This window comes from Cydia pomonella, chromosome 25 (assembly GCF_033807575.1).
Source record: "Cydia pomonella isolate Wapato2018A chromosome 25, ilCydPomo1, whole genome shotgun sequence".
NCBI lineage: Eukaryota > Metazoa > Arthropoda > Insecta > Lepidoptera > Tortricidae > Cydia > Cydia pomonella.
Genome location: NC_084727.1, coordinates 2,437,914 through 2,453,322, shown reverse-complemented (window position 1 = coordinate 2,453,322; position 15,409 = coordinate 2,437,914). Strand labels below are relative to the sequence as shown.

Genomic DNA, 15,409 nt, shown 5'->3' with positions numbered 1-15,409 from the left:
AGTAACTACGGAACCCTACACTGAGCGTGGCCCGACATGCTCTTGGCCGGTTTTTTTAATATGTTTTGTAGTTCGCAGTGCCTTAGTAGTAATACTGTAATGCTGTGCAACTAATTTGAATAATAAAATAAAATCACACTTGCTCGAAAAATATCCTATTTCATGCAGGTGTACTGAAGGACAAGGGCCTATTTTGTTCCCGCAGGAGTTAAGGATTGTGGAAAAAAAAGCTATAACTCCCTAGGGAGTTCTAGCTTTTTTTTATTTTATTATGTCACTGATTCATACAAAAATAGAATAAATGAGTTTTAATTATACTGACGTTTATACAGTTTGCAATTTAACCAACTTTACGTGTGTTTAGTACACTTGAGATTACATTAAAGACTATTTTTGAAATCGGTTCAAATGATAGAGAATTATCGCGATAAACCAATATGCATGCACTACATCGCGCAAAGGACTATGCGTCAAAATGGCCCCAATACCAACAGAGTTGAGAGTAAGGTCATTAGATAGGTATTTCTATGTACTTCATTTCGTTCTATGGGCACCAAGCGAAATTCCATTGCAGAACTGAGATATTGGTATTTTAGTCAAAATGTCGTCACCCTTATTACCTAGGCAATATAGTCCACCGCCGGGCCAGCGCGGCAAATCATTCAGTGTGCTCGCCCGGCGGTGCGCGAACATCTACCCTGCAGTAATTAATTTACTTACTTGGACTCTATTGCCTAGGTAATAAGGGTGACATTTTGGCTAAAATTCCAATATCTCAGTTCTGCAATGGAATTCCGCTTGGTGCCCATAGAACAAAATGAAGTGCATAGAAATACCTATCTAATGACCTTACTCTCATTTCTGTTGGCGTTGGGTCCAGGCTCCATACAAAGTTGCCCATGGTCCTTAGTTGCCGATAGATGGCGCAGTACACAATTATACTTAGTATAAGTACTTCTGATCAAAACTCTTTGGCCTTTATTGTTACACAGGATAATTTAAAGTTGGTACGGAACTCTCGGTGCGCGAGTAAAACGAACTCGCACTTGACCGGTTTTTTTTCTTAGACGTACCTCTCTATTACAATCGTTTCTCTTTTATCTTACATAGCGTGTAAATAATAGTTTTTCATTCTATAGTGACAGTTGTGCCCATAAAGTTTAACAATTTTTACAGTACATATGGCGTTACTTTACCGCACTAGTGCGATAATTAGCACATTACGTAACTATATCGAAAATTTAATTTGCCATATGTACTGTAAAACGTTGTACGATACATGTGCGAATAGGTAATTCGCAACTCGTGTCTAACTAAAACACTCCCTTCGCTCGTTCCAAATTTCCTATTTTTCACACTTGTATCGTAATGTACTATTACAGTACATATGGTGCTACTTTACCGCACTAGTGTGCAAATAAGCATATTACGTTACTGTGTCAAACATTTAAAGGGCCATATGTACTGTAAAACGTTGTACGATACATGTGTCGATTTAAAACATTCCCTTCGGTAAGTATATCTTTTAAAGTCTAACTATGATTAAAAGCGTTGAGTGACAGTAAAATGTGAATAAAAGTTCAATAAAAACTTGAACTAATTAAAAACTAAAAATCTATATCTAAAGAGGGCCCCTGGGGCATAGTGCCAAAGATACTGGCAGCATTTCCTCGCTGAATCGCAACGCTTATTCGTTGTGTTTTAAATTGTCGCCACTCGTTTCGAATTTCCTATTTTTCGCACTTGTATCGTAATGTATTATTACAGTACATATGGGGCTACTTTATAGCACTAGTGCGAGAAGTAGCATATTACGTTACTGTGTCGAACATTTAAAGGGCCATATGTACTGTAAAACGTTGTACGATACATGTGCGAATAGGTAATTCGCAACTCGTGTCGATTTAAAACACTCCCTTCGGTCGTGTTTTAATTTATCGCCACTCGTTTCGAATTTCCTATTTTTCGCACTTGTATCGTAATGTATTATTATGTTAATATACAGGGCGGCAGAAAGCGGAGTTGCTCACGTGTACGCGCCGCGTCACGACCTCATCCCGGCCGACAACGTCACCCTGTACATCACCAATCTGTAAGTATACTACTAATATTAAACTAATTAAAACAGTTCCAAAAGAGAGGTATGGGCATTGTGAATGTCATCTCGCTTAGTGTGGTGGGGCACAGCCAGTGGATCTCATTCCAGATCTAGAGCAGAGCCCTACTGGGGAAGTACCTCCACCTTACAGAAAACAGCAGCCAAATAACACTTGACCCTACTCATAGTGTTGTGTTCCTGCTGGTGAGTAAGGTTGCCAGAGCTCAACGAGGGGGGGGTCGGGTTTGGGGTCGGCAACGCGCATGTGACTCCTCTGGAGTTACGGGCGTACATAGGCTACGGAGACTGCTTACCATCAGGCGGGCCGTATGCTTGTTTGCCACCGATGTAGTATAAAAAAAAGGAAATAAATACATTTCATCCAGGTTCTTCACAGTACGTATTTAGGCAGAAAATGAACAGTTGTCATAACAGTTTCGCCTCTGGCTAGCTATTATTCTTTAGCTTAGTGACAGACGTCAAACGCAGAAAATGGCGGACACAATTTGTTAAAGACACAAAATAAACAAGAGGTCTTTCGCGTGGATTGATAATATTAGAATACATTTTCATAACGCAGAAAGGCATTTTTTATTTTATTATATTTTTTTATTCTATGCTTGGCATCTCGCCAGTAGTCGAAGACGTACTAAACGCCATGAAGTGCCGGTACTTTTAGAGGTGCGGTAACATTTTGTTACGGATGCCAACTCTAGTACTATACATCAATGACTCGCACTTTTTGTCTAACATTTTCGTCTACTGAGATAACTACCAATTTTCATTAATTATTTAAGTTTTATAGTACATCCTCAGATGCTGGAGATGTTGACGGTCTAACGTCCGACAGCTGCAAAGGAAATTATTGTTTTTATCTTATACCTTTAAACGAGCAATTCTTGTATATATATATATGTATATTTCTGTGATCTCGGAAACGGCTCTAACGATTTCGCTGAAATTTGGTATATGGGGGTTTTTGGGGGTATACAATCGATCTAGATTAGTCTTATGTTTGGGAAAATGCGTGTTTTCGAGTTTTCATGCGTTTTTCTTACGACGCAGAATATGGTCGCTAATTTCGTGTTGCCGGCCACTGTCCGTCTGGTCCAGCGGGTTAAGACGCGGACTGCTAAACGAGTGTTACGGGTTCGAATCTCGCCCGGTGACTAACTTTTGTTTATTTTTTTTATATGTTCAAGTTTATATATAATTTTTTAATTTTTATTGTTTTAGACAAGTTTCATTTAGTAAAAAAAATGTAGTTAAGATTATAACCTATACACCACCATATTACAATAAATAGTTATAACCGAGCAAAGCTCGGTCGCCCAGGTACAGGGTGGACAAATAAGAATGATACACTTTGTTTTTAAATTTTAATTACATTAAGTGGAAATTTTATTAAATATTTTTTCAAAAATATATTATTCAGGGTTGGCAATTGTATACGGAAGATAATTTCTGCCAAATGTATACCACTAGCAGCAAGCAATTTTATCTCAAATGTTTCTGTTGTTTAAAACACGTTGTTTGCTCGATTAATTTTGAAAAAAAGTGACAGTGATTGGCACCCAAATTCTCCAAATTTTGTAGCTCTTGACTTATTTCTGTGGGGCTATCTAAAATTACGTGTCTATGCTAACGAGCTGATGAAATTTAAACAGTTAAAACCGACTATTCGACACAAATGTACTAAGATAATGCCAAAAATGTGCGAATAGATGCTGAACATTGGGATGATAAGGGCTTACATTTGCCTGCTGTTAGAGGTGGACATATGTCAGACATTATGTTTCGCATGAATTTGCCAACCCTGAAGAATATATTTTTAAAACAATACCTAATAATTTTTGAACTTAATACAGTTAAAATTTAAAAACAAAATGTATACTTCTTATTTGGCCACCCTGTACTTATACTTTTTGATTGGTTGTTGATTCAGTTGTCAGACCGTCAGTATATCCAGCCTGATGCCTCGTAGAGAGGCGAGACATTTTGCACTTTTGGTTGTGGGTTGTTATATTTATTTGCGTACTTATTAGGGTTCCGTAGCCAAATGGCAAAAAACGGAACCCTTATAGATTCGTCATGTCCGTCTGTCTGTCCGATTATTTTTGTGGTGGGATTGAAAAAGTAATGTTCTTTTGTTTTAATAGGGAAGAATAGCTTTTCGAATATAACGAATTAACGGTAATTTTTCTATGAAATTCCTTTTCGGGAGAAAACGTTTTCCACTAACTAAATCTTAACAAATCACTTTGATTTTGATGTCGACCGCTTCAGCATTAAGGTCTTCGCACACTATATCAATTCCACACCAACTCAACTCACTTTTGGTTCAGCTTAGTGGACGACGAGTGGACGACGCGTAGACCACCCGACAGTACTTAAATGTTAAACATTGTACTGTAGGACATACAAGATAAGGCTTTAATTTCAATATTTAATTTTGAGTCGAGTGGCTGTTGAGTTGTAATAGTGTGCTAAGACCTTTATATGTATATTCTAGGTTAGTTTTCACTTTTTTGAAAATAAAAAAATTGTTTTGAAAATTTTGAAAAAAAAAAGGATAACCTATAAATCATTGAGAATGGAAAATATTTAGAAGTGAAAAAACGTTTTCTCTTTTTGTGACCGTCCACGTCGTATACTTCCCTTTTAAATAAATAAATGAATATTATAGGACATTATTAGACAAATTGACTAAGTCCCACAGTAAGCTCAAGAAGGCTTGTGTTGAGGGTACTTAGACAACGATATGTATAATATATAAATATTTATAAATACTTAAATACATAGAAAACACCCATGACTCAGGAACAAATATCCATGCTCATCACACGAATAAATGCCCTTACCGGGATTTGAACCCGGGACCATCAGCTTCGTAGGCAGGGTCACTACCCACTAGGCCAAACCGGTCGTCAAAACTCCTTCCTTTCCTTAGTCCTTTTAATTAAATCCTTTTAATTAGTATGGATTTCGAAGTATGATATAATTATGTACATGTTTGTTTCAGTGGCGGCAGCTCGCCGTCTTACATATACAGGCTGCTCTCGGAGCTGTACGACCCTAACGACTACACCCTGTAGGCCTGAAATTGCTGACTGGACTATAACCGCGAACTTCCATCGCTATTCGTTCATCTATTCTATTTGCCTCTCGCTCGAACATGGAAGAGCGATAAAGATGCAAATCTTCCTCGCGTTGTCCCGGTATTTGACGGCTCATGGGAGCCTGGGCTCCGCTTGACAACTAATCCCCAGAATTGGCGTAGGCCGTAATTAGGGTTCCGTAGCCAAATGGCAAAAAACGGAACCCTTATAGATTCGTCATGTCCGTCTGTCTGTCCGATTATTTTTACGAAAGGGATTGCCATCTAACCTTCCTACCCAGGGTAAACTAAGGCTTGTTGGGATTAGTCCGGTTTCCTCACGATGTTTTCCTTCACCGAAAAGTGACTGGTGAATATCAAATAATGTTTCGTACAAATTGCATATAATTTTTTCATCATTATTCATGGCATTTTGCTCATTTGAAGCCCTTCGCTCGTCTTAAGAATGGCACTGGCACTAGTTTTTACGAAAGCGACTGCCGTTTGCCTTTCCAACCCACAGGGCAAACTAGGCCTTATTGGGAGTATGGTTTCCTCACTATGTTTTCCTTCATGATATTTCGTATACAAGGTGTAACATGAGGAAACCGAAATATTTAACCTTTTGAACGCCACGCGTATCGTACGCGGCGCGTAATCGTGAACCTTGTCGGTACGCATGAAGGTTGATATTGGACTGTAGCCGCGTGCGTCATATGACGTCTTTGGCGTCTTTTGGAATTTAATCTTACCACGCACTTCACAAGACGAATGAAAATATTCAAAGAAACGGTGACGAGCTTCGGTGGCGGGCCGTATGCTCGTTTGCCGTCGTGGTATAAAAAAAAAGCAACAAATTGTAATGTACAGTCACGTACTTTAATAGTTGCGCCATGTAGGATTAATTTGACATAGAGGATTTCATATTGTAATTACGTCACGACTATATAATTCCGTGACCGTACCTTATTTATGTAAAAGATTAAAGAATTAAATGTTTCTTAAATTAAATAGTTTTTTTATTAATTTATACTTTTATCCCCAATCTGGAATAATAAAACTCAGTCTGTTTGAACTTACCAAATATGGAGTGTGGAATTAAGAGGAGTGACATCTCTTATGGTAGAACTGTTGCAAGTGTCCAGCTGTCAGCTATAAATAATAGTTCCAAATCTCTCCAGAGTAGCTAATAACCTAGGCGTTATTGACGGAGTGAAGTGCGCTGTCTATGATTTGATTTTTTTTGTTCAAGTACTCTAGGTATAGTAGGCCACCTATTTAAATGGTGCCCCCCCCCCCCCCCTAGAGCTTGAATGCTGCGGCGTCTGCCCCTTCCTACGCCTCCGGCGATATCAATTTGCCCCCCCTAGTTCACTGGCTGGCTACGCCCTTGTAGGGACGTAGTGGGGTTCCATTTCTCTAAAATCAGTCAAATTTAAAACAGGATGAGAAAATTGAGAAGCCAGTGGCCAAAATGGTGGAGTCTAAACGACATAACGGCGGTAAACGAGATCTTTGTCTCGCAGATTCATAACGGCTCCTAATGTTTATTTAAAAACTTGTTTAGTGTTTATGCCTAATTCAGCTGATGCTACAACCAGACTGGCTTCGTAATCTTCACTATCAAGTTTCAACTAAACTTGGCCGAAACCAAGAATGTCACAAGTTGGGACAAAATTAGCATATATTCTCTTTTTATGATATCTAAGTGTGTCGCGTCCGCTTCCTACGCCTTATCTCTTGAATATTCAATCTGGATGAGGGCCATTTGGCTCTGAATGAGGTTAAATCTACGAGATTTCGCAACATAAAGCGATGAAGTTCATAGTAAAAATAATATCTTTGTACAAAATGCACGATTGTACACAGTCACCGTGTCGGTACACAAATAATCAAAATAAAAAGAATAATGCTCCGTCTCTCTCTCGACCCAAAGTTAGAGGGAGAGCGCGCTTTCGTGTCACGTTTACCGTAGCTAACTTCACACTGCACTATGTGCGTCATGTTGGCTGCATTATAATAACAATGGGGCGGGGTTGGTAGAAAAACAGCGCTGAAGCGCTTTAGAATTTCCGTATACAAATTACTACACATTGGCAAAGGAAGAAGTTAAAGCGCTGCAGCAAGGAGGTCGCAATGTGGGCGAGTTGTGTAAACTTTTTTTATGAGGCTTACGTATCGTCGTCCGGACGGGCGCATAGCGTTACATTATTATCTCAGGATTTTTTCGCATTCCTCAACAGATTTACAGCGAAATATGGATTTCAGTGCCAGAAACACGTGTAAAACATTTTCAGTGCTTTAGTTTAGTGCTGTTGTGCGCCAGTGCGTGAGTACCACGCATCGCCAAGTGATTCACATTAATTATGTGAGCGTCGAAGAACCATTTCAAGTGCGCGATAACACGCCCTCATTTTACTTAGCAAACAGGACACATTTAAGACGTAACTCAATTAAAATGACAACATCGCGTGCAAGACTAATATAAAATCAATACTCTGGAACGGATTATTTCAACTGCATTCTCAATTCCGCTTGCCGTTTGATATCCAATCGAGGTAACGAGAACAAATTAACCCAGTTAAGAGTACGAGTGTCATTTGCGTTATTACGTAAATAATTAATTACCAAAAAATTAGGGCCTTCGCGGTCGTTTTCGAATTTAGTTCCCTCGTCTTCCGGTAGAGCGCGCGTCCTCGACGTTGTCGCGCCTGCGCGCAGTCTGCGCTTACTTCGCGTCGGAGCACCGTGCTCGCAGCACCCGCTAGGGCTCCCGTGGAGTCCTAAAACTATAATATTTCTCAATTAGTGCTTCGTCAGTGTTTTAGTGTAGTGCAGTGTTATTGTTTTAGTGGATACAAGTTTTTTCGTGCGGATCCGAGTGGTTGAGTGTTGCGGCGCAAATCGATATCGGAAGTGATGGCGCAGCAAACATGAGCCAAGGAGGCTCTAGGAGGCCGTACTCGCGCGGGGGCCCGCGTTGGCACCCGCGCTACAAGGATTACTGGGATTACGAGCAAAACTACAGGTCAGTATAGTTTTAAAGACCACGGCTCGCGCTCAGAGCTCGTTCACTTTCGCTTCCTCGCTATACGTAGGTATGTGGTTTCACTCTCACGAAGCGTTTTCCGTAATTGATGTGCCATGGTCGCGATAGCCAATCGTGAGGTTGATAATTCCGAGATAAATTTAACACGTTCCTATTTCGCACAACGTTAACAGACAAAAAATACCAGTTTGTCCGCGTTCGTTACAAAAATGACTAATAAAATAAATATACAGCTTGGATGCGTATGTTTGACTAGTCTTTTACTTTGCAGAATGAAGTGAGACACATATTACTTGTTTATCAACTTTGGCTCATTAAATAAAATTATATATTTGCGTTTAATGTTTGTGCTATTTTTCTTTAATTAAACGTTACGATGTTTATTAATTGTTTTGTAAACACTTAAATGAATGAGTCATACTTTTTATTATCTTCATCAAGTAGTAATAAAAGATAACACAAATATACTAAGTCATTCAGCTCTTGGTTAATTCTAAGCCTGTTTTTTTTAAATCACTAGATTTATGTCACCATGGAATAGAAGTATAGCGGTGTCGTTTGTCTATTACATAAAAAAAAAGAAGTCTAGCTGAACCTGATAACCAGTAATCTTATGATATGATGTATTTTGCACTTAAGACTTAAAATGTAATCTCATAGTTCAGTTACTCATCACAGGAAATTTGGGAAATATCATAAATGAAAGAATTACAGAGTATCTTGTACAGTCTCTGGTCTTTAACCATGGCCTAGTACATTACTCTGTAGGATTAGAACAGTGTTTCATAACCTTTTTGGGAATTTGGGAAATATCATAAATGAAAGACATTGTATTCCATCTTATTGTACACGGAACAATAAATGATGAAAAAAATAATAATTAAAGAGTATTTAACTGTACAGTCTCTGGTCTTTAACCATGGCCTAGTAGAATTACTCTGTGGCATTAGAACAGTGTTTCATAACCTTCTCAATTGTTACCATTTACCACCTTTTTTAATCTTATTTCAAACAATCAATACAAAAGAAATATACTTACTTGTAAGAAATGTACAATTTCTGTTTGAATTACTGGGTGTGTTTAGGACTTTTTTTTAAATATTTTTTCTTCTATTTTTTTTTTCGTAATCAGCGGTGGCAGTATGGCTCCATTTTCATTACTTGCCGCTATGCCCGTCACTTTCGCACTTATATACTTGTTGGAATGTGACAGGACTGGTGACAAATGATAAAGAGCCGACCATCTTAGCCCAACAGAACATGAAACTGAATATGCCCCTAAACGGGTTCCCACAATTTTTGTTACCTTTGGTACCCCAACTTAAGTAACCATGTAGTCATACTAACCCCCTTATTCATAAACGTGTACTAAAGTTACAATGCCGGTAATAATCATTTGTCCCTTTCCATCATACCAATACGTCGGAAAGGGACAAACGATTATTAGCGGCATCGTAACTTTATTACACGTTTATGAATAAGGGGGTAATGTAATGGTATACAAAAGTGGATACTTATGTTAGGGTACCAACATAGTACATATTATAATTTAATTATCTTACTTTTCTTGCACCATTTTTATTTACATCTCTGTTTAGCCCTATGGTTGACTGACTGTGACGAATAAAGTCATTGTTGGTGTTTCACATTCATCAAATAAGCTTCATGGTAGATAACAAGGTAAGTTTTGCATGAATTTTTATCTTGCAATTAGTTTATTTGTTAATTAGCTATCCGATACTTTATTTGGACATTGTAAAACAGGCCCTAAATGTTAGATTTGTGAAATTTTGTATGTATACCTAACTTAACATTTAGTGGCCCACCAACCCACCATACAAGATACACTGGCAATTAAATTAGTCATGTTTCAAAATTTAACAAAACAAAACACAACTATATTCCTTTTGATAATGATTTTTTTTATACTTCATTCAAGGTAATTAGTACAATATTTGTACCTTGTTATGCTTAATGGCTTATTTTCATTGGTCAATAACTCGGTTGATGCGGGTACACCCCACAGGCGGTATAATAACTAATGAAACTCATAAGTCGATAGTGCATGCGGTGACTCGCCGCACGCGGTAAGGTGGTATAACTAGTAGTGAAACTCTTAATGGCATGCGTTTTTTAGAAATCTCCCGCACGGGCATATGGCGCCCTATCAGTGAAACTGAGCCAAGACTTCAGTAACAAAATTCCATCAGCCATTAAGATAAATAAATAGCAAAGTTAAAGAATGGACGAATCAAGTGTCAGACTTGGTATGTGAAGTATGTGAGCACACAGTTAACTGACAATATGTATACCTTATTTTTAAGACCATAAGGTACACCGATGGTTAATAAAAGTGTGCCGTGGTATGTGTGAGTCATTGGGTGAGTAACAGTCCTTCCATGAATGATTTTATCTTATTGGCATTGTTGTAGGGGTCCTTGAGGAAAATTGAACATGGGAAACAGATTGTCATGGGTGACTTAACGTTGGAGTTTTGTGGTAGTGGTAGTTACAGACCCTTTCCATAATAAGGTATCATTTGATATTCACCACTAGCTATTCGGTGAAGGAAAACATTGTGAGGAAACCTGCATAAATCCGTGAAGCTGCCTGTGAAGCCGATGGTCCTGGGGCAAATTTGTTCCTGAGTCATGGGTGTTTTCTATGTATTTATATATTATATATATATCATTGTCTAAGTACCCACATCACAAGCCTTATTGAGCTTACTGTGGGACTTAGTCAATTTGTGTAATATTTATTTATTATTGTATTAAAAAGATAAGAGACAGCCGCAGAGTTCTGGCACATTTACTAATCAATCAATTGATTATTTAATTTTGTCCAAAATTTTGTTTTTGTATGAGCACACACTCAACATTTAAAATACATAGACAGATTCCATTAGCAAATTTGCCTGATATAAAATAAATAAACTCATTTATTTCGCCCAACTTAGGATCATATTACATTTAAATTATTATATTAAAACGTAAGATTAAAGTTTTACTCAAACTAAATTAAATTAAATTAAGTCAAATATCTTAACCTAGTGCAGTAAAACAAGAACTTTTGCAAATGGACAAATTAAAAATATAACACAAAAATACACAAGAAATAATTAGAACTAGATAATACTGTTAAAATTTAAAAACAAAAAAAATATTTCAGTGGAAACAGGGTAAGGGGGATGAATGTGGCACACGCCAAGGTACCGGCAGCTGGATTCAGGTTTACTCGTGTAGAATGGATGGCGCACAAGTTGGCGACTTTAAACAAGCCGAGGTAAGCCTTACTCGCTTTCTGGCGAGCACGTATGGCAGCAGACCGGGCGATAACGATGAGATTTCTTCACTTCACCACTGCTTAGCGCCGACCTGCGCACGGCTTTGGAGACCTGTCGCTTCCTTGCTAGCGCGTATGGCAACGGACCGGGCGATAACGATGAGGTTTCTTCACTTCACCACTGCTTAGCGCCGACCTGCGCACGGCTTTGGATACCAACTGTTTATGAGAGGCCTCTCCTCTTCGAACGCCGATTTATGCGCGCCTTTGGTAGTCAACTGTCACCAGGAGCTTCTCCACCCGTGGATTTATGCGCACTTAAAAAGACTTCGTGTTAACTATTAAACTGGCTATAAATTGCAAAACTGGTTTAAAACGACCCGGGAACACAAACGACTTCTCCACTCCAAATTCACCAAACCATCTGCCGAAAAACAACTTCAATCTTCTCTTTTTCGAATATTCCATAAAAATTTAAATTCAAAATAAGCGCAAATAAGCACTTAATTTATTAGAAACGGCCAGGAATTATACGAAAAAAGGTCGGCGCTTTCTTTTTCTTTTTTTTTGCTAAAAGCGCCATCTAACCATCAACGCCTGAATTATGAAACCGCATAGAGAGACAACAGAAAGAGAACTGAGCCAGCTGACAACTAGAAGAAGAAGTTTAAAAATAAACCGACAGATGTTGATTATGTAGCATTTTTGCTACACTAGTTACTACTCATATTTTAACCTAGTCTAGAGAGGCTTGGACACCAGTACGTGAATCATATGACAGTGATTCAGGCACTGACAGTCAAACCTCTCCGCAAACGCCCTCAAGATGCCGTTGGAACTAGCCCGCACTCTGCGCACCAGGGATGTGCAGCGTTTCCTCATTGTAGTGTAGAAACAGTCTACCCTGGCCTCCGCGAACATCCCCGACGCACTACAAAACCGAGGTAGTCCCATCAGCATCAGCATTGTTATACTGTATACGAAGAGTGTTGTACTGTTTTTGCGTATAGCACGCACACTAGAAGTGTAAAAGGTTGTACAGAATGCTCTAAAAAGAGTCTTTTTCACCTCAATTGGGCAACTAACAAATCTGCGGGCCACCATATTCGCTCTAACACACAACGCTCTCCGTTCCCTTTCAATGTCAGCATCGTCTTTCAAGTCAGAGGTTACTACATGCCCAAGGTATTTGATATTACACGAACTAACTTCTTATCTACACGCACCACACAGATTCAATATGATCTTTATACCAACGCAATAATATCAGTAGTATATATATAAGAGGCCTTTTCATCTGTGTGAGATGTTTTAAGCAGCATCCTGGTAACGACAATTCGCGTTCGTGGCTGTATAGCCCTATGCGAAAGAGGATCCCACGTCCGGATCGGTACTTTATTTATTTTATTTATTTATTGAGGAGATAACACAAAGCATACATGGGATGAACTACACAATACACTATTGAATAAGTATTTAATTTATTAACCAAAGAACAGCATACCAGCATGGTAGCAGGTCAGATCCACAGTGCAGGATTTGTCACATTACAGAAAGCTCATCCACCTCAGGTTTCGTCAAAACAGAATGTCTATTCACATATAAGTCACCTGCAACATGCATCGTCAATACTGATTAACATAATATGAGTACAATAATAATTGGTTTACATATACAATTATACCTATAAACCCCAACACATATCGGTCTGACCCACACATTGAATTTAAAAATATGTAAACATTTTACTACTTATTCCAACACAATAAAGTTCATAATAGTGTACATTCCTATAAACCCACCTTGTGACGTCTCGGGCCGTCTCTCGCGCAGGTAGTGAGGTCGCCGACCGCGCCCTAAATAGGACAACATGTGTAGTGTACCCTTATGAGAAGCAGGCAGCAGTCTATTATTCGTATAGGCAAAAAAACGATTGTATGTAGGTAGTAGTGTGTTGTCCTTAGTTACTTTGGACACGTAACCAGACTGGAGCCGGACAACTTGGAAAAGCGCATTATGTTTGGCACGGGGTAGTAGACATTCACCAACCACCAACCTGGCTGGGTGGACATTGTAAGGCCTGCCAGGGATCTACACAGCGCCTATTATTAGGAAGGCGGAAAATCGTGCAGAATAGAGAGCCTTGGTGCACAAAAAAACGATTTCATGTGGTCGAGACCCTCAGTCATGAGGAAACGAGGAAGAAAGGAAGAAGTAGGTAGTTGTGTACAGTCAGCTGCGGAAGAGGCTGACTGTATGTTTCACATAAACTATTGCCCCAATTTCAAAATCTAAGCAATATCACGGGAAGGAAACTAGAGCGTTCGGGCTTTCTCGGCTCTGTTCAGCTTAGCATTGCTCCGAGCAATTATTAGGGTTGGCACTTCACGTTCCTTTGCGTGCACAACCACAGATAAGATAATGACTTGAATTCTGACAAACCTAAATTAGCAGAAAGGGATAGTTCCATACATTAGACAGGGACATGATTCGGCCCTGAATCGCTGTCAAACTTCGGCTTTGCAGGAAGTTTCCTTTCTGTACTGTTTTCTCTCTCAATCAAACCTACTTTGCGTTTTAAGGTTATAAATTGTTTTGAGTTGACTTGTATCACTGTATCCACGCTGTTCGAAAAACACCATAGTTCCACCACGCACATAGCCAATAGAAACACTAAATATTCACCCCCTCTGGTGAACCCATAGACCAGAGCGTGACGCGTCCGGCTCCCGACTTCCTTGCAGCCTTATGTGACCATTCGTAGACCTAATGGCTTTGTAAATAGATAATAGATCAGCCAGTTATAACGATCGTACTCAAGTTCACATCCTGTGTGTACGGAGGTGTGGTGTCAACATTATCTAGTCAATAAAGGCTGATACACACCAAATGCATATACGCTGTTTTCGATCGAAATACAAACATACTATCAGCATCAAATATTGACGACCCAAGTGGCCAAATAAATATACACACTTGTCACTATAGTGGGTAATAATAATGGAAAAAATCTATGTGTCCTGGAGGGGAACTACTTTAAATCCTTCAGTTAGCTCATTTTACTGAAAGGAAACATTATTTATTATTGAAAAGAAACAAAACTTCATTCAATAATCTTCTAAAATTCGCTTGTCTCACCCGGGAATCGAACCAACTATACAAGTTTACCCTCGCTATTTTATTATACGAATCGGTAGGATTATAGTATAGGATAAAATTTGTCCACAATAAACATTTGGTATCTAAAAAAAAAAGTAATATTAATTTTATTGTATCATCAATATCGAAGAACACATAAACGTGATGTAACATTTTCATTCAGTAATTTTAATTTTGCTTAAAAATAAAACACAAAATGGTCCTTTATCTACTGAGTACTATAATTGCCATCAGATATATCGGAGCGGCCGTGGTGCTGACAGATATCTGAACACGCCTCTATTGTCAAGGCGCTAGAGTGCTTGTTCAGATATTTTTGAGCACCTCGTCCGCTCCGATATATCTGTTGGCGACTGTACAAGTTACAGAAAAAGCTGCCTATGATCAAGTCCATTGTGTCCACTTCGTAAAGAAATATGTTATGGTACGGAACCCTAAGGGCGCGTGTCCAACTTGTACTTGGTTTTTAAGAGTACTACTTACTTATAGATTGTTACATGGAAATCGTACCTCTAAGGTCGAAATATTAAGTCCAATCGCGTTAGAGAAACCTAGGTGTTGTCGGGAAATATCGTGTGGCGGCGAGGAAGCGTGCTAAATTACTTTAATTACTCGTAGGTACGGGGATGTTGAGAATTAAAAAGAGTTATCGACAAACATGTGATCTGAGGGTTTCTTATTTGCTGGCCGAGGTGTAAATAAGGTTCACCATCATGTATAT

At 38.8% G+C, this 15,409-nt stretch overlaps 1 protein-coding gene across 1 annotated transcript in view; it reads left to right on the top strand.

Moving 5' to 3' along the window:
• The window catches only part of LOC133531279 (uncharacterized), a 115,402-nt gene that overhangs the window by 18,535 nt on the left and 81,458 nt on the right, over positions 1-15,409 (top strand). The window contains exons 8-11 of the mRNA XM_061869410.1: positions 2,006-2,092; positions 5,121-5,189; positions 7,298-7,346; positions 8,048-8,223. Coding sequence (XP_061725394.1) covers positions 2,006-2,092; positions 5,121-5,189; positions 7,298-7,346; positions 8,048-8,223 — 381 coding nt within the window. The remainder of the gene's footprint in view (positions 1-2,005; positions 2,093-5,120; positions 5,190-7,297; positions 7,347-8,047; positions 8,224-15,409) is intronic.